The sequence below is a fragment of the Ptychodera flava genome, chromosome 8 (assembly GCF_041260155.1).
Source record: "Ptychodera flava strain L36383 chromosome 8, AS_Pfla_20210202, whole genome shotgun sequence".
NCBI lineage: Eukaryota > Metazoa > Hemichordata > Enteropneusta > Ptychoderidae > Ptychodera > Ptychodera flava.
In genome coordinates, this window is record NC_091935.1 from 1550451 (window position 1) to 1578326 (window position 27876).

General features: G+C 34.8%; 1 protein-coding gene across 5 annotated transcripts in view; it reads right to left on the bottom strand.

The window, feature by feature from the left end:
* LOC139138158 (fibroblast growth factor receptor 2-like) overlaps positions 1-27876 on the bottom strand; it is an 88489-nt gene that overhangs the window by 43031 nt on the left and 17582 nt on the right. For 4 of the 5 annotated variants that reach the window (XM_070706398.1, XM_070706397.1, XM_070706399.1 and 1 more), the window contains exons 2-3: positions 12718-12847; positions 8782-9080 (exon numbers count right to left, since the gene is read on the bottom strand). In XM_070706398.1, coding sequence (XP_070562499.1) covers positions 8782-9080; positions 12718-12805 — 387 coding nt within the window. In that variant the 5' untranslated portion in view covers positions 12806-12847. Of the gene's footprint in view, positions 1-8781; positions 9081-12717; positions 12848-20576; positions 20701-27876 lie in introns of all 5 variants that reach the window. The other variant, XM_070706395.1, reaches the window with a different exon arrangement.

The following is a 27876-nucleotide window of genomic DNA, read 5'->3' on the forward strand; positions in this document are numbered from 1 at the left end:
GAAGGCTGATTGGCTAATGTTAAAGTCACCAGTCTAGGCATAAAAAAACTGAAAGATTTTTTTCTGATCAGAATTTGCAACTGGAACTGCTGAGAGTGAGTTGTCCTATAAATCAATCATATTTTAAGTCTTCTTCAAACGCTCCAGGACAACTCATCATTGATTTCAGGTACAAGTACAAGTAGCAATATAAAACACTAGATATGTAGTGTACATGACAAGTATGTAATTATTGACTCTCACAGTTGCTGTTGAAAATTTCACACATTGCAGATATTCCCATCAGTGTCCTAGACTGTAAATCAATGTGTATGTTTTATTCATAGCATTGTCAAAATGCTGCTTTGCACACAAAGAAAGCACATTTTTTTGTTCATGGTCACACAAAGTCTACAGAACTTTTAACTTTTGATTTTAACATTTTTAATGTTATGTTTCAGATAAGGATTTACATAATTACAAAAGATACTTCACTCAAATATATGTCTGTAGGATATCAAGACTCATGTTATGAATTATTCATGTATAAGATCAGTTATATCAGCCTGTCTAAATTTACGAGATGCACTCATGACACAATCTGATTCAAATTAGATGTAGAGGTGGCTATGCTTTCACCTTTATTCATTTCTTGCTGTTTTCATTTGCTGTTGATGCTTGCCTACTGACTCTAAGCTCGGTCGAACCTAGGACGGTTTAATTGCATTGACTCATGACACTCACTGAAACTCAAGACTGAATGTGTTAGACCTACTTTGTAAACTTAGAATTGAATGCTGCATGGTTTCATTTATCTACCACTGCTGCCAGAACTGTAAGCACAAACATCGCTTGAATAAATTTGTTAGATTCAAACTGCCAGGAAGGTGAGGAAAGTTTGGAAATCTTACAAACATGAATTATTCAAATATTGCCATCACCTATCAGTATTGATCATGCTATTGCAAATATATACTCTAACAGCCTATAACTCAAGACAAGCACACTGTTGAATATTGAAAGATTGTATTATTTGAACTCAACCTGAATATTGAAAGATTGTATTATTTGAACTCAACCTGTCCGCCTTAGGGTAGCAATAAGTGCTTGTCTATTAAAGGGTACCTTTTATGGGGAACTGATGAAAAAATTACCCCTTAATATGATGTTAATTTGTACTACAGCTTAGCAAGGGTCTACTTTTCTGTCTAAAGATCAGTGCTTTAAGGTAGTTCACGCCTTGAAAGTGAAAGACTTAAACTTTTGCCAAAGCTTTCCTTAAGGAATCTTTCAACCATTCTCTTTCAAAATCAAGAATAAAAAACGGGGGTCACCATGCAAATTTTAATACTAGAGAAACAAATAACTCAAGATTTACCGATATTTGAAATTCAAAATGGCCACCATCCCTGTGTTATGTCTATGGAGAAAATTTTGAATTTCAAAAATTTAAGCCAGTGAAAAGTTTTCTTACACCGAGAGCTTTAAAATGAATCCCCACAAGTGGTATATCCGAAAAGAACTATAAAAGTTTGAGAGTCTGAATATCTGTTCCCAAGGCACGATCTACCTTAATGTTAAAAATTATCTTTTCATCATATGAAAGGAACTAAGTATATAAATTAGAAACAAATATTGTGTCACACCATGCATGATGTACAATGTATCATCAGGGATACTGTACATGCCTCGGTATTGCACCAGGTAAATAATCAACTTAACTGTGACTAGATAGCTATACCATACACCCATTTTTGAACACTTATGATCTACAAAAATTAAACCAGCTTGTGTAAAAAGGAAACATTGTCTGCATCAGTTGTGCAAGTTATGGTTACTATGTACATGTATTTTATGACATTGCTATAAAGTTAGAAATAAAAATGTTGGATATTGTATTGATGTAAATTTGCATATTAGGATATTTTTGTACCTCATGATCTCGTAAAATTAACTATTTTATGGGATTATGATGTATTAAACATGCAATGACGCTGACTGGATATAGAACTGTGTACCCTAATGGTAGTGCATGGCTAAAATATAGGACAGTATACCCTGCTGGTAGTGGCATGGATATTGCATGCTGTAGCTGCATGCTGGTAGTACCATGGCTGAATGTAGGACACTGCATTATGCTGGTAGTGGCTGCAAGATACAGGACGCTGTGTCTGAATTGCTGCCATTTGGGAAATCGGCATCTTTCTGATGTCATGCCTTTCATAACCTCAGGGCCAACAGACTTATATTTGGACAGTAATCAATATTATTTGTGAATGATTATTGAATAGGAAGGAACCAAATCTACATGCAAAGAGCTAGATAGACCAATTATGGAAAATAGGAATAATTAAACCATATAATATGTCTCATATTTGCCCAAAGGGAATATCAGTGTTTTAGATGATAACAGCATTACACAGAGAATGAAATCTCAGTATTTAGTTGGTCTGAAAACAAACTTGAGTTAAAATCTAACTTTGCAGAATCCTGGTATTCCTCATTCATATGATTCAAAATAAATCAGAAGTATTGTTTCATCCAATCACCTTACGTCTTATTCACAATAAGTGGTGACTGGAAACTTGGTTGCATTCAAATAGTTTACTGCAATATAGTTTGAAATAACCACATGTACTGACTGAAACACTTCTAAAATAGTGAGTTCTATACTGCAAAGTTCAGAAGTATAACCAATGACATCACCAAAACACTGAAGCATGCTGGGAAAATGTCACCACTTCTAGCACATACATTGACCATGTACACTATGATCACCAAGATTCAATGATTTATATCTGACACACTAAGAACAGTTTGCATGATACCTGTTATTTTACTTTCATTCATTCATTCATTCATTCATTCATTCATTTATTTATTTATTTATTTGGTGAGTAGTGTAAATAGGGTAGTTTGTGTCATATTTTTTATTTTTTTATTTATTTATTTATTTATTTATTTATTTATTTATTCATTTATTTATTTATTTGGTGAGTAGTGTAAATAGGGTAGTTTGTGTTATTTTTTTTTGTTTATTTATTATTTATTTATTTATTTATTTATTATTTATTTGGTGAGTAGTGTAAATAGGGTAGTTTTGTTATATTTTTTTTGTTATTTATTTATTTATTTATTTATTTATTTGGTGAGTAGTGTAAATAGGGTAGTTTGTGTCATATTTTTTATTTATTTATAATTTATTTATTTATTTATTTGGAAAGTAGTGTAAATAGGGTAGTTTGTGTCATATTTTTCTCAACATTTACCACTAGTCAAAATCAACGGTTGATTTTCCAATGAAAACGTTGTCTATTCAACGGAGGAATATCACCTCCCCTTTGCGGTTTCACCAAACTGGCACAGATGAGCCTCTCAAATTGTAGATGTACTATTCAGGTTATAGAACAAAGATCCATACATTCCAAGCCACATGCGAGGTTTCAAATGATATGTGTTTAACAGTGAGAGACAATTCATATGAAGAGCAACATCAACTCATGCCTGACATTAGCTTTCTCCATGGAAATGTTGATCTCTTTAATTACCTTCACATTATTCAAAGTACCTTTCAATGCCTACCCAACATTATAGAAAATTATTTGAAGCAGAAATCATTTCATGTTTGATGTGATAATTATAGAAATAAAATGCATTTGTCTCATTTTTTGTGTGGAGGGAGGGAGAACAAGTAGACCACGTACAAATATCACGCATCAACAAACCTACATTCCATTAATTATTGACTGGACAAAACGTAAACCACAACAAAGTGACACCACCATCACTTATTGTCAAATGTAAACATGGATGGCATTGTCAATCAATAATGCACAATAGTGTTATATTAACATTTTACTAGGCTAGTAAACAAACCAGCTGGTTACATGGTAGCTGGTCATCATTTGTCAATCCATCATCTGATGTCAGGTCAGAATCAGCTTAACTTTGTCCATGCAGCAAGTCTACCCGGCTTGATGCCATTTCTGAGTCCTCTATCTCATCAGTCAATTTGTCAGGGAAGTTTATGTACAGCTATTTCACTGTTGCAAATTTACATCTCTCATCAAAGAGGAAGAGATCAGATTCTCCAAGTTCACAATAGAAGACATGTCTATCCACAAATTTTAAAATTATCCTGGAATGTTTGCCAGATATATGGCTGAAATTTGGTGAATATTTTGTGCAGTGATCAAAACAGCATACAGGCAGTTTAGGTATTGAGCAAATTTACAAGACCATATCCTATATGTATATCTTTGAGTTTTCTTGTTAAAATAAAAGGAAAGTCAGTTTTGAATATAACCATAAAATTCTAAGAAATTTAAGAAACAATAAGAACTAAAGAATACAATTTCGTAGCTCTGCTGAACAAAGTTTAAATTGTCGAATTACTAAAAATTAACAAATCCAAAATAATTTTAGTGGTCGAGTTATTAGGGATTTCAACTTTTTTGACAGTTCATAAGTGATATGCTTACCATCTTGGATGATTGAAACATGTAAAGGTGACTTTCTTGAAGTCCCAACTTAGACATTTTGTGCTGTATGTTGTATTGTTGTGTATATTTTATTGACAATAAAATATTCAAGCAGCTTGTCATGATTGGTTGGTCGAATTATTAGAGGTTGAGAAAGTCCAAACTTCCGTCAATGGTCAAACTGATAAGGGTTAAATAAATTAATTTTGAGAAAAAAATAGGGTGGTCAAATTCATAGAACACTGGTTGAATTGATAGCCTTAGGGTAGTTAACTTCTGCCATTGCAACATCTATATGCATGGTAAGTCTTTTAGTGTAGATTAAAATTCTATGCAGGTATCTGTTTCTTGCAGACTTGAATGTTAATACTGATTGGGGAGCATTAAATGACATATAAAGAGATAAATAATTAGAATCTAATGACACATTCACAGTCACTGTCAACTTTCATTTGACCTCTCATGAACTCTGTCACCTTGACATCTGCTTTGTCTCTATATGAACTCCTAAAATCTGACCTAAATTAAAATGACACCATTAAAGCAATTAACAGCTGGATTTTGCCTCTTCAGGTAATATTTTCATGTAAAATCTTACATTTTCATTTTCATTTGGAAGGAAAACTAGGGTCAAATATATTCAGATAAGCATGCAGCTGTATGTTAAGATCAAGCAACTTTTATGAATAAATAATAACATTTCATTAGAAATTCTATAACGTACAGCTACAATGTTCCATTTGTTTCCAGGTCCCTTGAATTAAAATCGCTTAAGTCATTATATCTTTATACAATATTAGTATTACATCCAAACTGCAAAAAAAGCACAATTCCTTTGATCTATCTTCAAAAATCTTAGGACTTTTTTGAAAAATTTGTGAAGGGAAAATTTCCTGGAATTTATATGTCAATGTTAAAATCATGAATCAAAATCACAACCATGACACAAAAACAATATAACAGGCATTAAAATTAAACAAGAAATGACTGTTCCATCATTACTGTAACAGTAATCACCATCTGTGAGAGAATAGTTGATCCAGACTGACAGTATCCTAGCGTTTCCCAGGACCTCATAAATGACCTTCTGCTAGACACATTAACTTTTATGTTTGTGGGACAACTTTTAAAGATGTACGCAGCATGTGAAATATCTTTTCAGATCAAAATGCTGTTATCTTGATTGTGTTACTGGAATTTAAAAGGGATTAAAGCAGACATTGAAAAGGTTGCCAGAGAGTGTGAGTGAGTCTGGAATGGAATATCAGGGAGTGTGAGAGGGTTTGGAATGGAATATCAGAAAATGTGAGAGGGTTTGGAGTGGAATATACAGATAGTGTGCGTGGGTCTGGCATGGAAAGTCGGAATTGCTTGTGAGTGAATCCGGAATGGAATATCAGGGAGTGTGCGTGGGTCTGGAATGGAAAATTACAGCACTTGTATTTCCAGCGAATGTGACAACATTGTCATTTTTTGTTCTCGCAAATGCTGTAATCATTTGGAGGTATAAATTTCTCAAAATTCTGCTGATGCTCTTGACTCGTTATGAAATAAAGTGATATTCATAAATTTTCGGCAAAATATCAATGCCATGTATATGTGTTTTGAGTAGATACGCATACTAGTACTACTCTTACATTTTCTTTACAAATGCTGTTAGCAAGTATCACATATGTCATTTGACATAAATGCCTTTTTCAAAGAAAAAATTTCCTTTGGTAACCAACAAATAGTGCCAGTAGCTGAAATGAAATTAAAATGAGATTTGTTAAGTCCTTTTGTAGTGGCAGTATCAGATCATTAGGGAATCACACAATTTCATTTCAGTTTTGCCCAAAGTATCTGACCTTTTGATGAAATATTAAGGCACATTCACCACCTCTTATACTTTTCGCAAATCAAAAAATTAAAAAAATATGAAAAACACTATGCAAAGGTAATACACGTAATGCATTTAATGGTTAAATACTGTAGATTATTCAATGGCATGTTAGCATCATGTAGGATGAAATATCTGATGTAAGTTTTGATTGATACATGGACTTTCAGGAACAGCTTCCCATTTCATGCAATATTACATGTACACTTCAATTTGAGATAATCATCTCATTGTCCTTGTACATTTCAGAAAGCAGGTGTTTCCACTGATGTTTACGTACCAAAAAGAAGTAATAAGACCTCAAATGTGGTCCGATAATCATTCAAGGTAAATAAATAATTTACTGTGCCCAAGGAGTAACTTGAAAATGACAATAAGGATTGTAAGGGTCATCTTGAAGACAGTTTACAATGGTGGTACCAGTGTCCAGAATGGGTAAAGGTTCCCAGCTAGCTTGTTATACCTGTCCAAGATTGATACAAACTCACAAATTTTGTGTAATCCAGTAAATCTGACCACCAAATTACTGTTGTGAGGCACAGCCACATACACTGCTTCTCATCATTTGAAAATCAGATCAATTGACACAACATCCATATATATCTACATCTACCTCCAAACTACGTAAAATAATTTACTCTCGACATCACTGACTATTATCAGCTTTGGAAGAGAGCATTGATGTACGTACATATATAGGCTGTGTGCAATCCCAGGAATTTGGTGGTTGTATTTCCAATTTCTCATGCACTGAAACCACTGAGGTACCCTTGAACCAAAATGTTTGATTTGAAATAACCTTCCTACATATCAGACATTTCAAATTCTCTGAATAAGTCCACTCAAAGATTTGGATGTGACATTACGGTTTGATGGCATCTAAAAGCAATTGGTGAAATCCTCCGAAAAAAATTAAACGAAACAAATTTGATGCTTTTTTGACTTCACGACAACAATTAGACGTGAGTGAAAACAGACTGTGACAATTTTCCGCTGCATAGCCACATCAAGCTTGAGGCAAAAATCATCAAAGTGGGATGTCCATGTCATCTTGTATATTTCAAAGTTCAGTGGAGATGACACATTATGACTTTCAATTCATCAGATTCTGTCAACTGTCAGTTCTTATAATATTTGTCACGCAATTACATGGTTCAACTACCAGAAAATAACCGTAGTAAGGAAATATGCATATTTTTTCCTGGATAAATGATGCATTTGTCTCCTGATATCCTGGCTTAAATCCATGCAATTTATTGAGGTTGTCCCCGCCTCACTTCTTTGCCTAATAAATGCTGAAACGTTGACCACGCTAGCCCCATCGGTTCATATGCCGTACTCTGATCATCATATGTGTTTTATATAGTGCATCCCCACAGACCATCAGCCTGTCTCTCCATTACTGATTAGATCAATTGAATTCACTCACGTAATTCAGTTCACCTTGAAAAGTAAATTTTTTCCCTTTTTCACTTCCCTAATGGCTGGATAAAACTTCACAGTCCTTTTGAATTTTGATTGCTGGCATATCATTAAAATGTCAGGCATAATCATTGTTTACATAAAAATATTTCAGTATTCAGTAAATCGCCGAATTTCCTTCAGGGTGATAATGAAGTAGCAAACAATAGCTTTACTGATATCGAGAAAACAAGTTACTGAAAGTACCCGGAATAAATTGTATGCAACCAAAAACTGAACAACTTAAGTTGTTGAGATTTGAGGAGCATATTACTTTTAACCCTTTGAGTGCTGTAATTTTTCCCACCAAAATATTAGTGCAAAATTTTACAAATTTGTGTGAAGTTCTATAAATGTTTTGATAATTTTAAACCAAATGGGTATCTCTTTTAATTGGCTACAGTTTTTGATCAACATTTTGGGAAAAATCTGAGAAAATAATTGTCTGCATCTGAAAAAAATATTGTTTGGAGTAATATTTTGTAGAGGCATCAAAACTTGACTTTGGCACTCCAAGGGTTAATTCAGACAAATTTAGAACTGTTTGACATAGTAAGGCTTGCTGTTTTTCAAGATCACATGAACCTTCAGTTGTATTATCTTTGTTTGATCAGAAAGGTAATGCACATCAAAAGCAGTAAACTTACAAGATATAAGTCACTGTATTTAAAATATTTATATTTGCAAAGTCCCCTAATTATGCAGTTAAAGGTATACAGTCACCTGTAATCTAAATATGCCCATATATGGTCAAAGGGGCGTTCCTTGGTGTTCAAAATGCCCTTGTGAGGGCCCTGTTTTTAAAAAGCGGCCACCCACTTAAAATCTGTGATTGGTTAGATTTTCCCTTTCCACGATAACTGTGGCAAAATTGGAACAGGTGACAATATACCTTTAAGCCACAGTCATCATAGTCATCATAGTGTCACCTTGAGAATCAGAACTTTCTGAAAAATCAAGAATTTTAAAAAAGGCACTCACCATCTTTCCATCGGAAATGATAGGTTTACCATCTTTAAGCCATTCAATTTCCGGAACAGGATGACCTCCGGCTGAACAACGGAATCGAACTTCTTTCCATGCCGGTCTGGCTTTGAAGCTGTCAACGATCATTCTTTCATACTTCAACCAATAAGGTGGAGAGGGACCCACACCTTCAGAAACTGCCGGCTCCTCCGTAATCTCCTCTTCTATTTCCTCCTCCTCCTGTTCCTTCGGATCCAAGAATTCCGAGGCTGATGCGTCAGATCCATCAATACTACTTTCATTGAAAGTATAATCTGGAAATGGATCAATTGGATAAAGGACAGGGTTTAAAGTGGTAACCGTGGCAAGGATTATGGTCTAGGCAAGGGAAAGTGGTAAAAGCAACAGATCTTCTTAAATAAAGTCGTACCAAGATTTCAATGTGAATCATGAATAACTGATTAACACCATGAAGACATTTTTAGACTTATTCAACAAATAATTATGAGCAATTCAAGCTTGACTGAATTTAATTAAAAATAACAAGTCATCGTTGATGACACAGTCCCCACTTGTTAATGGGTGCTTTGATTACAGGTCCTCAGAGAGGATAGAGTCCTCTTCATTAGGTCTGTGATAAAAATACTTTGAATAAATTCGCTTGATACATGTCTGAGTTGTAGTTCAGGAGATGAAAAAATCGTAATAAAATGGCCACATGGTGGCCATATTGGATCGAATCACAAAACAAATCAATGTGCATATGTATGACATAGGTCAATGTCCTTGTACCAAGTTTGAATAAAATTGGTTGAGATATGCCTGAGTTATGGCTCTGTACATGAAAAAATCGTAACAAAATGGCCGCATGGCGGCCATATTGGATCGTATCACAAAACAAATTGATGTGTATAGCTATGACATAGGTCAATGTCCTTGTACCAACTTTGAATAAAATCTGTAGAAACATGCCTGAGTTATGGCTCTGTACATGAAAAAATCGTAATAAAATGGCCGCCTGGCAGCCATATTGGATCGTATCACAAAACAAATTGATGTGCATATGTATGACATAGGTCAATGTCCTTGTACCAATTTTGAATGAAATTGGTTGAGATATGCCTGAGTTATGGCTCTGTACATGAAAAAATCGTAACAAAATGGCCGCACGGCGGCCATATTGGATCGTATCACAAAACAAATTGACATGCATATCTATGACACTGGTCAATGTCCTTGTACCAACTTTGAATAAAATCAGTTGAAACATGCTTGAATTATGGCTCTGTACATGAAAAAATCGTAATAAAATGGCCGCCTGGCAGCCATATTGGATTGTATCACAAAACAAATCGACGTGCATCTGTATGACATATGAAGTAATCCTTGTACCAAGTTTGAATGAAATCGCTTCAGGCATCTCTGAGATATCTGCGTGAACGGACGGACGCACGCACGCACGCACGCACGGACGCACGCACACACGCACGGACATGACCAACCTATAAGTCCCCCGGACGGTGTCCGTGGGGACTAACAAATATTCAGTCATGCATCCGTGGTATGTGGAATCCATAAACTCAAGCAACTTTCATGATGTTTTCCATTTCAAAGCTATGATTTGAATGATTTCCAACTTCTACTGCAATACCAATTACCTAATTCTTTCACACATGCAATGCTATAAACTGTACAAAATGTACATTCTTATCTTCTTTAAGGAAGAACGCACCTCAAGGACAGATAGTCAGCCTCTAAAATTTCTACATTTCTTTTCTGATCTACCACTTGTGTGGGCTCATTTTAAAGCTTTTGGAGAAAGAAAAACTTTTACCATATTAGTATTTTGAAAATCCAAAATTTAATTTTCTCCCACAGAGTTAACCCAGAAATTTCAAATATCGCAAAATGTCGGGTAATTTGTTTCGCTAATTCCAAACTTTGCACAGTGACCTCGATTTTTGTTGTTGATTTGGTGAAAGAGTAGTTGAAAGCTTCATTGCGGAAAGTTTGAGCAAAAGTTAGTCTTTCGGCGCATACTACCTGAATTGCTGACACATCAAAATTGAGGAATGATCACCCCTTTCACTGCCATGGTTTGACCCAAACCAATTGTAATTAGTGATAATTGTGGACCACTTTACAGGGAATTGGGGTGGACTGGTTAAGTTGTTGAGTTCCTTTCAACTTCAAGGAAAATGATGACACTGTGAATTAACATAATGGTTCAAAAAAATTCCAATACTCTATTGATAATTATAATATGCTTAGCTGGAATCCAGCAATCTGATTGGCTGGGGCCAGGGTTTATAGTCTCAACAAGAAGACCCGCATACTAAGAACATTTTTGACCTTGTGCAAATTTTGAACGCCAGCTTGAGAGCTCAACGCACAATAATGTCGAACAAGTGTACAGCTTGAGACTGATTTTGATTTTTAAATTTTAGTCTGGTGCAGCTAAATGAACCCACAAATGAAGAGTTTGTATGAACAGTGACGGCGATGTAGCAACAACATAATATTTTGAGTGTTTTTTCGAGTAAAATTGTTCAAGTTTGATTGTGTTATCATGCTATATCAATGCCTTGCTTTACCGTATTGTATGGAATCAACTGTGCACGCGCGCGCATTCTGTAACGTTCCTTTTCGTGTTTGTGTTCAGGCTGGGCGCCTGAACCCTTGTCCAACTTTGGTCCTAAATAACGACATTGTCCACTTGTATTTAAGTTTAAAATGTTATAATGAGGTTATAAATGGTACGCTCGTGTATTTTGTAGTGGACATAAGACCTCTAGGGTGAAAATTAGCATATTTGGGTGAAATAATCACCTCGCTTCAGTTAGTGATTATTTCCCACCAAATATGCTATATCCACATCCAATAACACCCTCACTTGCCGTTTATAACCTCTAAATGATATATTGACAGAAACTTTTTGCAATTTTTATTCCTAGTCTCTGTAACATTTATTGTCCATCTCGGTACGTCAGCTCTTCAGACTTATTTCTTTCTTTTTCAACAAAATCTGTGATGACTCTGCAGGTCAAACTTTTCAAAATGACAGCACAAAACAACAGACTTCAACTCTTTAAATTACATGGTGCACTATTTCGTATTTGCAGTTCAACAATTTCAGATTCTGAGAATCCAGTCCTCAAAATAATCAATGAATGCCAGAAAAAGTATTGATGATATAGACCCTCCATTGATGACATTCATTTTTTGCTGTTGCTCAGGTTTATATTCTAAGATACTTCATCTTTGAATGGATCGTAAGAAGGCTGTCTCATATTTTCACATTCTTGGATAACGATTAACATCACCGAAATCTGCAGCTATGGATGATAACTGTGGACCTGTTTACAGGTGACTGTAGCTGAACAGATTCATTTGTATGAAACAAAAGTGATAATTCTAGAAGGGTTTGGTGACATAATAATAATGATCATAATTAATATTGTGTATTGGGAAACACTCAGTATATAACACTTCAAATCCGTATAAAAAACAAAAATTTGTGTTTCTATAAAGTTGCTCAGGCTATATCCCTTTGTACATAAAATATTCATGACAATTAGCCCTTGCCTTCAATTTTCATATTAAACTGTACAGTCAGATGACAAAGGTAGGTCAATGAGGTAATGACAAACTCCGCAGTTAATATGTGACAAGTAAAAAACACCAAATTACTATTCCATTGACTAACGACAACCAATTTACTTCGTGGGCTATGCTTCATAGGGTATGCATTTTACTTTATTTCCTGAAAAACCTGACCTCCAAATTGACAGGAAAGCCAAAAACACAGTAAAATCTGACCCGGAGCCTGGATTTCACGTAATTATGAAAGAATTAGAGTCAATTCCAATGTAACACAGAGGAGCTATAGAGTGTTCAATTGTCTACTTTGATAGAGTTACACGGTCGGAATCTCCAACAAAAGTCAATTACCTGTCCCGCTCTCAGATGTGGAATTATCCTCTCCTGTTACCATGGTGATTGCCACAGCAACAATGATGCTAATCTTCATGATGAGCATGGTTGCAGTTGCTTACATTTCCCAAAGGTGAACTAACGAAATCTGGTAAAAAAGAGAATAAGAATATATTTTACCATTTAATCAGTGACCATTTCTAAATCATTTTCCTGAGGGAGTAAAAAAAGAGTGTTTAACAAGATCGACAGGTCCCTCTCCTTTTCTCAAGACCCTTTTTCAAAGAAGTATATTTTTTAACAATTTATCAGAAAAATATTTTTCCCAGTAATGTGTTTCACAACATATATTTCTGTCATTCATGTATTCTATGATGAAGTGTACACATGTTTGTAATCAGAACAAAATTTTTTGGACGAGCTATTTTTAAGATTTAATTCAATGTTTGAAGAAAAGACTACTACAGCAGTTCCTGCACATGAAATTCATACAGAGTCAATATGAACACAAATAAATCAACTGTTGAAAAACTGCTAAGTAATTAGTTTTTAACTGTGATATCATTACATCAGCTTGTACCATGTAGATTCTAACCAGCTGACACTTTGAGCAAAAACAACCTTCTGTAACGCTGAAGGGCTTCATAAAATTTGAGGCACATTTCAAAGGTTGCCTATCTGACATTTATCTGTGGAAATCTAGTTTCCCTCCTACACAATTTCAGCAGAAACTCATCTCACGTTCCTGAAAAGTGTCAAAAAAGCTGTCAAAGCGAGACCCTAATTCTCTCAAGGCAGCAATTGCTACAGCGTCTGTTCAAATTCTTTCAAACACCAACTTCTACCTGCTTTACTAAAAAGTCATTCTTTTAACCCTTTGAGTACTGTAATTGTTCCCATCAAAATTTTAGTGCAACATTTCACCAATTTTTAATGAATCTTTCTGTAATTTTTTGATAATTTTGGACCAAATGGATAACATATTTCATTGGCTACAGTTTTTCATTAAAATTTTGGCAAAAATCTGAAAAAAATCGACTTGGATATATTTTGTATAGGCGGCAAAAATTGACTTTGGCACTCAAAGGCTTAAAAAGATATATATATACATAGCTTTGAACAATTTAACATTTGAAACTGAGGCAATGCTTTATTTGTACTTGTAATCAGTTGAAAGATAAAATTTGAAGATTCAAAATGAGTTAAATATCATGAACAAATGTTGTTGAAAATGACCATGAAAATTGACTAAAAGAAGGGAACATAACAATGACTGTGTAATTATGTAATTCTTTACACAACTATCATCTTAGCAATGTGAACATTTCAATACTTCATATGGGAATATTAATGTTGGCATCAGTATCAATCAAAACCAACGTTAGGATTATAATGTCATTCTGTCGGTATTCCGGCATTTCATTCAACCAGTAAAGAAGCAGCAAATTGGAATTGTTGAACTGGTTTATCTCTCTTCATAATCATAGAAAATGTGGATTTTGGTAAAGTACTGACTCAGCATAATTAACTCCCTCACATGGTATAACTCTCACTCTTACCAAGGTACAATGTGCCTTGAGTCGACAAGGACAGATATTTGGACTCTCAAATTCGTACGATTCTTTTCTGATCTAGCACACATGGGGGCTCATCTTGGAGTAAGAAAATTTTTCACTTAGTTTTTGAAAATCAAAAATTTTACTTTTCTTTATTTTGAACATCAAATGTCAGTAAATATCGGGTGATTTGTTTCTCTTATACCACACTTTGAACGGTGACTCCTATTTTTGATTCATAATTTTGAAAGAGAATGGACCAGGTTAAAATTTTCCAAAGAAAGTTTGAGCAAAAGTGGACTTCCAATTTTGAGGTTACTGCCTTAAGTTATAGTATTTTATAATTATTTCTGATATCTTTACCCCTTTATTGCTCAACTTTGGTACAAACCAATAGATTTTTCTGCCAAGTTGGACTTCTCTATAAGGGAAATAGGGAGACACGATTCACATGATTTCTACATGAACTGTTTCCCCATTAATAAAATGGTGTCAAATTTTACAATTGCTGCATGTCCACTACAACCCTGCAGTCACATGTGTCTGTAACATTCAATCTACAACAGCCAACATAATCATAGTCTCAGCAAGGTACATGGATTCTTCTCCATGAAAAAAAAATTATATAAACATTCTACTGGTGTGAGATTAAATAGCAAACAAACTAACAAAAATGCTGGCCCTAAATGAAAGACTGAATGATGACAACCATATCGTTTACAAGGAGAATTCAGCAATCTATGAGAAGGGAAACGGGTCTCCATGAGTTGAACAAAGAATGGTAGGAGTTTAGGAGACACTATGTAAAGGTCAAATAAAACAAATAAGAAAGTGCCACATACTGATCATGCACAGAAGAAATTTCCTTGGATTTCAACAGTGTTTCAATCTGTGAAAGTCTTCCCATAGATTCACATACACAACTGATAACAGCAAAAGGTAATTAGCAATGGGTTAACAGTGTCTGGGTCTTGAAAACATCCTTGCGCTCATTAAAAAAAGTCTGATTCTTAATCACGTGTCAATTTAACATAATTAGCAAAGAATTTGGTCACATGACCTGTGGGTGCTGCTTTGATTTCATCCTGTCACAATCTCTCTACAACAGTGCCATGGCATAGAAACAGTGCTGTTGAAGGCAAACAGTGCCGTAGGACAATAGAACAATTATTCACATTTCAAGATTGATACCCCAGTTTTATTTCTGATTCTAATTTCAAATCAGTTTTTGATGACGACTGCAAATATGACAGAAAGGAAGCCATCACCGGTGTGTCTAGTATCACAATCTGAAAACCCATCATGATGTTAACCTTCAAACACTCTCTCAGGACCTTTTCTCATCATTTCATGGGAATACAGACATCCTACTCACCATCATAACTTCGATGTCATGCATAGACCACGCAATTATCCCACTTCATTTCAAGGGGGATCTATACCTCCCACTAATTCCTGAATTTGTAAATTGATGTTCCCGGAATCTTCAGAATTGAATCATTGGAAAAACAGAAACCTATCAAGTAACTAAATTACAGTCTCCAATTGAGTGTGGGTCTGTTTATTACTTTATAAAAAAGAGAATTCTGGATGAAATTGAAAGGCTGTTCATTCTTGCCATGAACATCACAAATTTACAAGATTGGAGGTAAAATGTTGGGCCATTCATTTTCCATTGAATGTTGAATCTGATGAAACAATTTCGTTTCTGTTCAATGATCTCATCACAAATATTCCACTTTGAAGAGTGATGAAATGATGTTAAGTTTGTGGAAATCAGAACATATTGACATATTTGAATTATCCCTGAGATCACAAAACAGACAGGGAGATTTAAGAAATAACAATGAAGGGTTGGTTTCTAGGATTCTAAATATTGGAAAATATCACAAGGGTATCATTCCTTGGTTTATACAAAGGACAAAAACTGACGCAGTTGCCTAACATCCGACATGTTGCTCATTTTGTCAAAATCGGAACATATCAACAGGGGGTGTTATCCTGAGGCATTACTTATACAAGCAGATGTCTACTACATCAGACAAGTCATTCCAAAAGAGATCGACATCTCAGTCCAGAGGTAATATGGTTCACTGGTTTTAGCGCTGATTGTCTATGGCAGGGCTCCATGTCTATGCTACAAACACAGTATTTTGCCCTTCAGCCACACATTTTACTTCTTGCTTGTTGGCTAGATATTCTTACTAAAAGATTGGTTTGGTATTTTAAAATAAAAATTCTTGAAACTTTTAAATGCAACTTGTTCTTGTTATTTTTCCATGAAAAAAAAGAACACCTTTGTTGATAAAGACAAAAATAACTTCAAACAACTTATTCTTGCATTTATATTGCAACATGGTCAAAATGCATCTGCTAGATTTGTCTACCAAGCCAAAAAATCACACAACATACAGTTGTACCACTTTTGAAATCGCTGCACTGGTTGCCCATTGCTAGTCATACACAGTACAAACTTTCTACAGTTTTTTTGGACTTGGTTTCAGGGACTGGACCACAATATCTCTCTGACCTTTTGCAAACGTATACTCCCTCAAGACACCTATGTTCTTCATCTGACACACGTCTTTTTAGAATGCCGCGTGTTGCCACAAAATCCTTCGGTGAAAGGTCTTTTTCCCACTCAGCACCAAAAACTTGGAACAGTCTGCCTGTCAACCTACGCAATGTGGATTCACATATTTCATTCCGCCATGCCCTCAAGACATATTTTTTTAAGGAATAGTGTATTTTGTCGTGCGCCCAGAGCTGCCTTTTGAGAGGCGCATTATAAATATTCTTTATTATTATTATTATTATTATTATTATTATATCAAATACTAAAGTATCAATAAGGTTATCCAAGGTAAACCAGCAAAAGGGATCATATATCAGATAAAACTTCCCTAGAACTAAATTTCAATTATCCTGGAAGTATAGAATCATTCATTTTAACTTATCTGAACAAAACACATATCTGAGAGTTTTTGAACAAAAACATACACCAAGCAAATATAGGTTTCTGGATAGAAAATGACAAATATCATTCTCAACAATACAAAATTGCTAAAAGTCTATAACAGTTTGTACAGGACATCTCAACAAAGCTTCAAAGTTTGCACTTCTCATCAAAACAGATAGCAGATGAAAGTGACTCTGATATAAACGTGACCTCTGAAATGAAAGCGACTTCGAGAAAGAGCAGACAGCTGAACGACTGACAGAGTTGACGAGTGAACTACTGATAGAATTGACAATCAAAGACAAACATTAACTTAATCATTGTACGCAAGCTAAGATAAGATTAATTTCATACTGTGATTTTTGGATTAACCCTTTGCGGACCAAAGTCAATTTTGGTCAAATTGTGGTCAAAAACTGTAACCAATGAAAAGTTATGTCCATTTGGTCTAAAGCTATAAAAAATTTATAAAGATTGGTAAAATGTTACACTCAAGTTTTGGTGGGAAAAATAACAGCTTACTCAAAACGTTAAAGTGCTGAGTGAATGCTACCTCGATCAAAATAAAACCTAGATTGAGACATCACAGCCATTCTAGTTATTCAAAGAATGGTCATTTACTGGAGCCTGCTATTTCATTCTGGCAATTACATGTACTTGCATACATACCAACTTATCAAAGTCTAACTATTACATTCAGCTGCAAACCAGTGGTAGTAATTTATATGTACCACAATCTATCTAACACCAATCTATCTTTCTGAACGAGAAACTGGAACAACTTTCCATCATTACGATTGACCTTTCCACAATCTAATTGATATAATGTACTTCTGAAACGCTCAATTAACCAGATTGCATATATAACTCTTCTTCTATAGTGACTGTAGAAGCCCTCTAGGATGTCAATTTGTTTGATTTGCAAGATTTAGAAGATGACGTCAGAAGGGTTAATCATTGCCTACATTTAAATTACTAGAATACCAAGATGATATAACAGATGAGTAGAAGCTCCTATTACACTAGCTTTATTAATGTGAGAGTGTGGTTTTGCAATCATTTACATAGCTTTTTTTATACTTATTCATAAAATGAATAGGTTGGAAATTGGCATTTAACATTTGTTCTTAGTAGATGTTCTTAGTAGATGTAGACATATACCGGTACAACAACAGCCTACCTAGCAGTATTTTTTCCTGTTTATTAGCAGCAGTTACTAGAAGTTGCACTTTTATTGATATTTATGTATGCATAACACTTCGCTGATAGTATTTTAAATGTCTCAATTTGTTACCATCCATAATTCTTGTTTTCTGTTCTTTTTACCACTTTTTGGCCAATCAGTGAACACTTAAACCATGATTACTTTAAGGTAGTATGTGCCTTCAAAGTGAAAGATTTAAACTTTGGCTCAAACTTTCCTAAATAAGACTTTCAACCATTCTCTTACCAAATCAACAAAATCAGGGGTCACCATGCAAAGTTTTGAACTAGCGAAACAAATTACTCAACATTTTATGATATTTGAAATTCAAAATGGCCACCATCCCTGTGTTAACTGTATGGGGTAAAAATAAATTTTGGGATTTTAGAAAACTAAGACAATAAAAGTTTTTCTTTCTCCAAGAGCTTTAAAATGAGTCCCCACAAGTGGTTGATCTGAAAAGAATTGTAGAAATTTGAGAGTCCAAATATCTGTCCTGAGGCGGGATATTCTACCTTAAAATGAAAATATTATATAAGGCAGCTTTCTTGGCTTTGCAGCTGTAACCAGAAAGATATTTCTGTGACTCAGCCTATTGGTAGGAAGTACAGCACATGGTAAGCTAGTCATATCATAATGAGTTCAGAACACAGAGTGGAAAACATGCTGAACATTCTCGGCCAAGACTTGATGTAGTGAACAGCTGCCAGACGTTGACTCTATTAACCATGTGGGTGTTGCCACAGTGTTGTTTCCTCCAGTGCCTGTGATCCTTGTGGTTTCTGATACTCTTTCCAGTAGCATTTAAGACAAATTGTAAAACTCCCTGAGGATTTGAAATAACTCTGGCTCATTCCTAGACATCATGTCATCAACTAATCTTCCTATGAGACTTTTGTTCTTTCTCCTCTCAGCCTCTGGTGAAGTACACATCACACTGCATGGTTATAAGGCTGGTGTTACAAGCTTCATTTTTTTTTTAACCACAAAAACACCACAGACATGTCTGAACAATGTCAGATGACTAAAACATCCATGTATGACATAAATTTGGAATATACAAACCTAACTGATAAGTGATGACCAAGTAGATAAGAGTATTTACCCTTTAATAATCAAGCAATGGTTTAAAAACCTTTTGTAAACCTTTTGTAATCAACACTGAGGTTTAAACTATTTACTCAAAACAGAGGTGAAGATCCATACTCATGTATTTCCTTTCATCTGCAAAACAACTTTATTTGCAAAATGGCCAAGATTTATCTGCAAATAACATTCATAATTTCAGTTAACTTTTCTTTCTTGTGCTTAAACAGTCTGCCATAAAAATCATACATTTAATATTATAATTATATTAGTCCGATTTTCTCCCTTTTTTGACCATCGCCATTGAACACTGATCTCTTGACCTAGTTAGCACACTTGATATCACACAGAGCAAAAAAACATAAAGCTGGACTTGTCAACAAGGCTTGGACACCTATCAATCAGATACACTATGATAATCATTGATAGTGCCCAGTACATGTATAAACACCCCACATGCTGGCAGCTCTTTACACCGATAATAAACAGTGTTGAACTTTTTGGGTGACCTCAGTTGGCATTTAAACGGCCGCTTCATTGTGACCACCTTGTTTACGAGTGGCTGTGGTCCTTCTTGTCATATTTCATCCATTCTGTCATGTTCACCGGTTTGGCAGTTTCTTTTGTAAACCGGAAGCGACAAGTCAATCCATATGCAAATAGGATCCCTCTATGACAGAAGCACCCTAAATACTTAATGATTTCTTTTCTTTCAGAACTATACCAACACGTGCCAATAGTACAGATGCTGCTGAAAATGCAAAGGAATTTTTTTCCTGTTTTTTCTGTTCCACAGAGGAAGATGGCATATTGTGATTGTATTGTTCATGTCAGCAGGAACTCCCAATCTAAAGGTTACTCACTGAATCCAAAGATAATTGAAACAGCAATGGATAGAGATACTGTGTTTGTGCTTGCAATGCTAATTTCGCAGCAGATGGGCAATTATAACAGAGAAAAAAAACCAATAGTGCAATAATCAGAAGTGATCAAATGGATAACACAGAGGAACTGACAAAACAGAACAAGGTGCTACACGTTTGATGAAAACAAGTAAAAATTTGACTTTTACCTTTGATCTGAGATAAACCATCTCACTAATTTTCAATGACACAGTTCGACAATCTTCCTGGTATACTTGGACTGTGAACAGAACATGCTGTTTCCATAACAACTCTCACTGCACTTCAAATTAGCTGTTTCAAATAACAAGCATCATCAAAACATGTTTTTACAAAATTTATCATCTGGCCATTTCACTATAAACCTAAGTTGTATCCAGATGGTCAACATGCAAATTTATATGTGCATAAAAGAAATTGTGAAACCAAAATTGAATCTTTTTCATTGTTTAAGTTTGGATTGATAGTTTTGTGAACAAGATTGATAATGTCAGTAACCAGACTGTATCAAAATTTCATATTATGCATGTTACAGGGCTCTCACAGCAAACATCCATAAATGTACAAATTTTAACATTTACTATTTTATAGAGAGTAAGATATTATTTGGGGGACTTTCTCAAATCCAATAAACAATTTCCATCCTTTCAAAATTATACAAATTGTGAATTGTAAACAAATTCACTTGGCTATTCAAAATAATGCAATGCGTACAATTGGCGTGTGAATGGTCAATTTCTTATCAGCTTGATCTCTAACAAATTGATTGAAAGACAACTTTCAAAGGAGAACAAAGACCAATGTCACATGAATCATCAATGTCAACAACCACTGATACAAGATCCATGGATTGAGAACTGTGATTTTCACCTCATTATGCATTCATATATTTTTCAGTGCAAGAAATCATTATTTTGATAAACCAGTTCAGTTAGAGAAACATTTATAGCAATAGCTGTAGTAACACATGGCAGCCACAAATAGTGTTTCTTGAAAAAATATGCATAAAAAGAGAGAGCATTGCAAGAGACCAGTCCAACAGAGTAACAGCTTCATTCCTACATGTCATGATAAAATCAATGAATGAAGGAGACTATAATCTTTATTAATTACTGAGATCCAACACATTAAATAAAAAAACTTTCACTAAATCATGCTATTGGTGCACCATATGGGTTCAAATATGGCATCCCACAAATTCCCACAGATTCTAATACTACCTATTTATGCCATTTTAATGTATCACAATACTGCTAACAGCTAACTATACTAAAATTTCATATCAATATAATTTCATCTACATACAGCTTTCAGAGTGGTAAATTTTATATTACAGATATTCATATCTCAGGACATCTAGAATATTCATATCTCAGGACATCTAGAATTGTATGTTTTTGACTTTTTTCCTCTTATCCAAATCACCTTCCCTTTTTTGAGAGCTTCTGTTTTCATTAAAGACGACGAAATTTCTACCGACAAGCTTTTGTAAATTCCTTGTGAGCAAGCTCTTGGTGCTAGTTTGATTACCTTAATATTAAAACCAGTCTATATGGCACACAAAATTTCATTTATTTCACAATATCTTTTATGTCTGTTTCTCCTGAAGTTGCAGTTAGCTCACTTCTTTTAAGACCTTTGCTGCATCACATGCATTGATGAGATGAATCTGTCTGTCTGGGCCATGTGTCTCTGTTTAGAGCTAATTTTCAATCATCTTGACTAGTGCAGCATTTGACATAAGCTTTTAATATGCTCCTCAAAAATACAGATACACAGACGTTTTAATTGCCCGGAAACACTTACATCAAAATCATTGCCATGGAGACGTCCAGAAACGGGATGAGGCTTGCGTGTTCTAATTGGCCAATTCTTAGATCGGGCGTGACGTGGGTACAAATTATACATGACATTTAAAAGGCAGGGGACGCAGCTAGGTACAGATGGATGGACATGCAATGTTGGATTTATTCATGGTGACAGCAAAGGCTTGTCATTTCAAGAGCAGTTCAGACGTTTTAATGGCAGTTTGAAAAAGAACAGTGCTTGAGTAAAGCCTCTGTAACTTCATCTGATGATGGATATTTAGATGGAGTCAGTTTAGTGGCTCCACAGTACACTCCAATCCACATATATCACACATTCGTCATTCTTGCTGTGCAAGCATTTCAAAGAGACAAGTATATCAAACACAGGTCTGGTTTTTCGAACATTGAAAATGTTGATTCTAAGCATGTCAGTGCCTGCCTAGCAACAAATTACCCTACATGATCACCTGGCAAGCAGTCATAGAGTCTCAGCCTGTCAATTTGTCTTATTGCAATAATTTGCAAAAGGACAACTTGTGTATTCAGCCGGCTGTTAATGCTTTACCGAGAAAATAGTCTTGTATGGTACATGTATATTTGCTATGTACTTCCCTTTCAGCGTTGTAAAAGTATTTTCATGAAACTTTCTCATATCATTTTGACAGCTGCAGGTATTGTACCGCAATTAATGCTCTGATCAACTCATAAAACCATACTTTTTCATATACTGCAAGGTCATTACACTACCGGAAATACAATGATATTGCACTTTATCATCATAATACATGTTTGCTTGCGTGGTCAAACCGAAAATTTGGGAAAGCTGAAAAATGTTGTGCCGATATGGCAATGAGAAAGAAACAACAAACAGAAAGGCCCTGAGTGATACATATAGCGGTGTGAACCAACCTGAAACTCTGAGAACCATGTGTAAACAGATCAACTACAACTCAAGTTTGGCATATACATGATATGCTCCTTCACCTGCATGTGAAATGACTCCAAAGAAAACACCACATTTGATATGCTTCTCTAAGATAAAAATTCATGTTCGGCAGAGGAAGTCTTTTTATAAAACAAAAATGAAGGATTAGCAATTGTAACATTTTTAACAAAAATACATTTCAGTCGAAGCGTGAATCAACTGAATAGCAATAACATGCTGGTTATCTAAGTTTGACTTCAACTTCTAATTGGATGATCAGTTAATTCCTGGGATATCCATTCATCTCTCTATCCATTCATTAATTGTTCCATCCATTCACACATCCATAATCCACTGAGACGATCCATATCCCCCTAATCCAATAAGCCAACACAAATCTGTCCAATAATCTATTTATTTAAATCCTAATCCCCAACAAAGCTACATCATGACTGTCTCTCTTCCACAATGTGAACTTGAAAACACATCCATCTATTGTCTCCCTCTCTTTCATCATTTATCATTCCTCTCATTTCATCTACATCCACGCCATCAGATCAAATTTCCATGCATTCAACTCAAGTCTTTTCCATTGGCTTGTTTTTTTCAAATCAAGCATCCTTCAGTTCCTGCATCTTTCACATCACTCCATCCATTTACCTACCCAGCTAGTCAGCTATATACCTCAGATTCATTCAATTCACCATCCATCTTGTCTTCATTGACTGTCACTCTGACACAAACAGATCTTTGTCGCAATTCAAGTAACCTAACCTTGAGACAGGTGTTTTCAACAACATTCTAGCAAGGAAATTAAAAGCTGGTTCATTCAAAACATGACATTGATGCCAAATGTTTATAAACAAAACTGCCAACTTGGCTTGAAAAGAAAACAAAGTTTTTCCGGAAGTTTCCTCTTTTCATCAGATGTTTTGAAACTCTGAGAAAATCAAGTGGGAACCATCTTGAACAACTTTCAATGGAGTCACATCCAAGGTCCCACCAGCACAATGATTTCATGATGGCAAATAAAATAGAGGTGTATCCAAGCGACAAATGGCATGAATATATTGTTGCCATAGAAAAAGGATAATAACTACGACAGATACAAGTTTGAAGAACTCTCAAACCAATGCCACCTTCTAAGATCTGACTCCATACAGTGCAAAGATGGCACATTGAAACTTTAAGGAGCTACTTGGAGTTGAATAAAAACAGACAGTTATCAGGGTATTATCACACTCTGCGGTTTTCAGCAATGCATAAAATTTGACAATGATGACGTATGTTGGTGTTGATTGACAAAACAAGCTACTGACATACAGTGAAGACTAACTTCTCTGTGTGTCACGGAGCAATTTCTAGCAACGCTAAGAGATACCAGCTAATGGATATTTACCGTGACTTCAAAAAAAGAGTCGAGAGGAACTGACGTTGTTGAATGATCCACACTGGAATTGCCTGTGCACAACTATTCAGATTTTTCCGTTCAGTAAATGTAGCTAAAGATAGAGAATTCCCAGTTGAAATCACTTTCCACACACCATAATGGTTCAGCTACAAATACACTTCAGAAAAACCACCTCACGGTGTTTTTCAAAAAGAAATTTTTTTAATTTATGTGGCATTTAAATCATGAAATGGAATGTTCATTAAGGGCCGTATTTCAAGGTGAATTTGTGAGAATCTTAACAATGGTTGGGATAAATTATCGGTAACCTAGTTCCTTTCAAGTTGCTGGTTTACTGCGGCAGGCAATGTGCATATGGTGGCCGTGCAGCATCACAGTAGGGAAGGAAATTACGTGAATTGAATCGTAATGTTGTTGAAAACGCTTTGAATGACATCAATCCATGCATCCAAAGCAAGCAAACAAATTAAATGCATACTGCAAACATCTGCCATCGTGAAGTTTTCAACTTTTTCAATTCCCAAACTTGGTTTAGTATGATTATGTTTCATTGGTTTGCGATGATTGGTCTTGTTACCCTTGATATAGGATGAACAGTGTTATAACTTTAATAACATAATGTAAATGATCATCTGAATCAATGTATGAAAATTCAGCATAAAATACAAGTATACAGCAGATTGGAAAGATGCAAATGAGACTGAATTAATCCTTTGAGCACAAAGGTTAAATTTTGTTATTAAAAATTATAAAATATAACCCAGTCAATTTTTTTTAGCCAAAATTTTGATAAAAATCTGCTGGTATTGAAATGTGATGTCGATTTGTTCCAAAATTATCAAAAATATTGCAGAAAGATTGACAAAATTGGTAAAATCTTGCACAAACGTTTTGGTTAGAAAAATTACAGCACTCAAAGGGTTGATTAATACAAGGTATAGTGACATGAGATCAATCTGGGGGCAGTTTTCAACATTTGATCAAGCTTTCCAGGATTCTATACTTAAATAAAAACAGATAAGCATCCAACTCTGACAAACCAAAACAGAGAAACCCTACAGACAAATCACTTCACACAGTGAAACAACATTAATTAACTAATCAACAGTTCATTGATTACAAATTCCATTAGATAATTCAAAACAAAACAATTTAACTAGGTGTGTGGGCTGCTTATTTAGAGCCATAAATTATGCCACAACACACTTCTCAAACAGCAATCAAAAGATAAAGATTGATCAAACAAATAAGACATGTTTATGACCCAAGTACATGGTATCACCTAGTGCCTGGCATCATTGGATCAGATTTTATTTGGATGGAACAATTCACTGTTTATTCAACAATGATTTATGAGGGACCTCCTTCATCGGACACAGATTGTAAATAATTTGATTCATACATTTCAGTTTGATCATTAATGACAGAATCGAACAGTCAACTTATAATAAATACATGAATATCTGGTTGGCTGTATACATCTGTACAGTATGTCTAAGTGTCATGAATACAAGGTCATCAATGCATATAATCAAATCCAGTGCTTTTTCTCATTCACAGAAAATAGATGATGTTTCTGAATCAGTTATTTTGCTGCGAAAATGTTATTTTACATAAAATAATTAATTTCTACAGGTTTTTAATCAACATCTGCTGTTACATTGCAATACAAGGAAATGAAAACATCTGTATCTTAAGTTTACCTTCGTTACAATTATCTTCATGTTCTCATACGGTAGCCATGTTTTTAAATCTATCCTGCTTCATTGTATTTGTTTCAAAGATACTAACTTCACTGAGAAATATCCAATGTTGATACTTTTAATTACATTCTTACTGAAATGAGTACGATAATTATCATCGGTTAATGAACCAATTAAATGACGCTTCATGAAAAGTAAACAAAAGTTAATTCACTGTACACTTAAAGAGTAATTTGCATCTCACAGACAAGTCAACAAAACCATTTTTGAAATGTCGACAAAGCACACTACAATGGAAGCAGATGTACGACCATAAAAAATATCATAAAATATTTTACTGTGCAATTTTCAAAGACGACTTTGAAAATGTAAATTTCTGAAAGGATCATACTTCAGTACAGATATATAGACTTAATCCATGGCATACAAGGATAAATGGAAAACCTTGGAATTTTAACATCACGTACACATGCAGTATATGTACTAGTACCTTATAAAAGCTGCATTATGCAGTCTGTTTTATTGACTGTGACCTGATATAAACTCTAGCAGAGATCTTCTACTGTATGCCCTTATTACACTACATTTTACTCAGATGTTTCGTACACTTTGTAAAAACTGATGTACAAACACTCACTGCTATTTTGTCAAGTGGAAAGTACATATCTTTTATCAAAAGGACATGGTTTGGAATTCATACAGCTTGAGTATTGCATTATAGCCACCGTGACTGCAAATGTCTCATTTAATATTTCCAGTTTATTTGCATACATGATAAAACAGAATCAAACCCCACTCAGTGAAGTCTAAAAATATTAGATTTTATTATAAGACAGCTGAATATACTGAACACTGATTTATGAGGACCCTATGGCCATGTATTATCTTACAAATATTTGATAGCTGTCTTCTGAATCAAATATTAGCTGTTGAGGTGTGCATTTGCCGCTGCTTTTCCTGATTGTCACAATTTTGCAGACTTTTAAAAGCACAGGACGCGTAAAGTTAAGTCAATGATGTCAATGTCCTGATGGCTACCACCATTTCCAATGTGAACTTAAATGAAAGCCGATTATAGCCACGTGAATTTAAATGAAAGCCAATTATAGACCTGTCCTTGTCAAAAAAAACACCCAAAAAGGATAATTTGAATAAATTCAATGGAGGTTCATTGATGCTGAAGAGTTTCATAAAGCCCTTTTCTGCGTAAAAGGAAATAGTATTCTTGTCAAACAGGATGAACTCTACCTTATCTGATTTGATTGACATGTAAATTGAAAGGTACGTGCCACATCCTTTTTTTTCGTGAAATCACTCTGACCTGATGCAATATTAATATCTCTCTTATCGATTCATTAAATATCAAACGGACATTTTCAAACTGAATGACCATTATCAACATCCACATACTTTTTGGGTCAGCGACATAAACAGGACAATGGCAATATTGTCACTGAACCAAAAATATGTTGATATGATTGTGGCACATACTGTGCAGTGAGTGGTCACTAAATAATTCATTGCCCTTGAGAAAGCTCGCTTTTTTTCAGTTTTCCCCAACTACAGTCATTCTACATGGAGGGTCTGTGTGCTCACACTACTGCATGACAGTGACAAATGTGG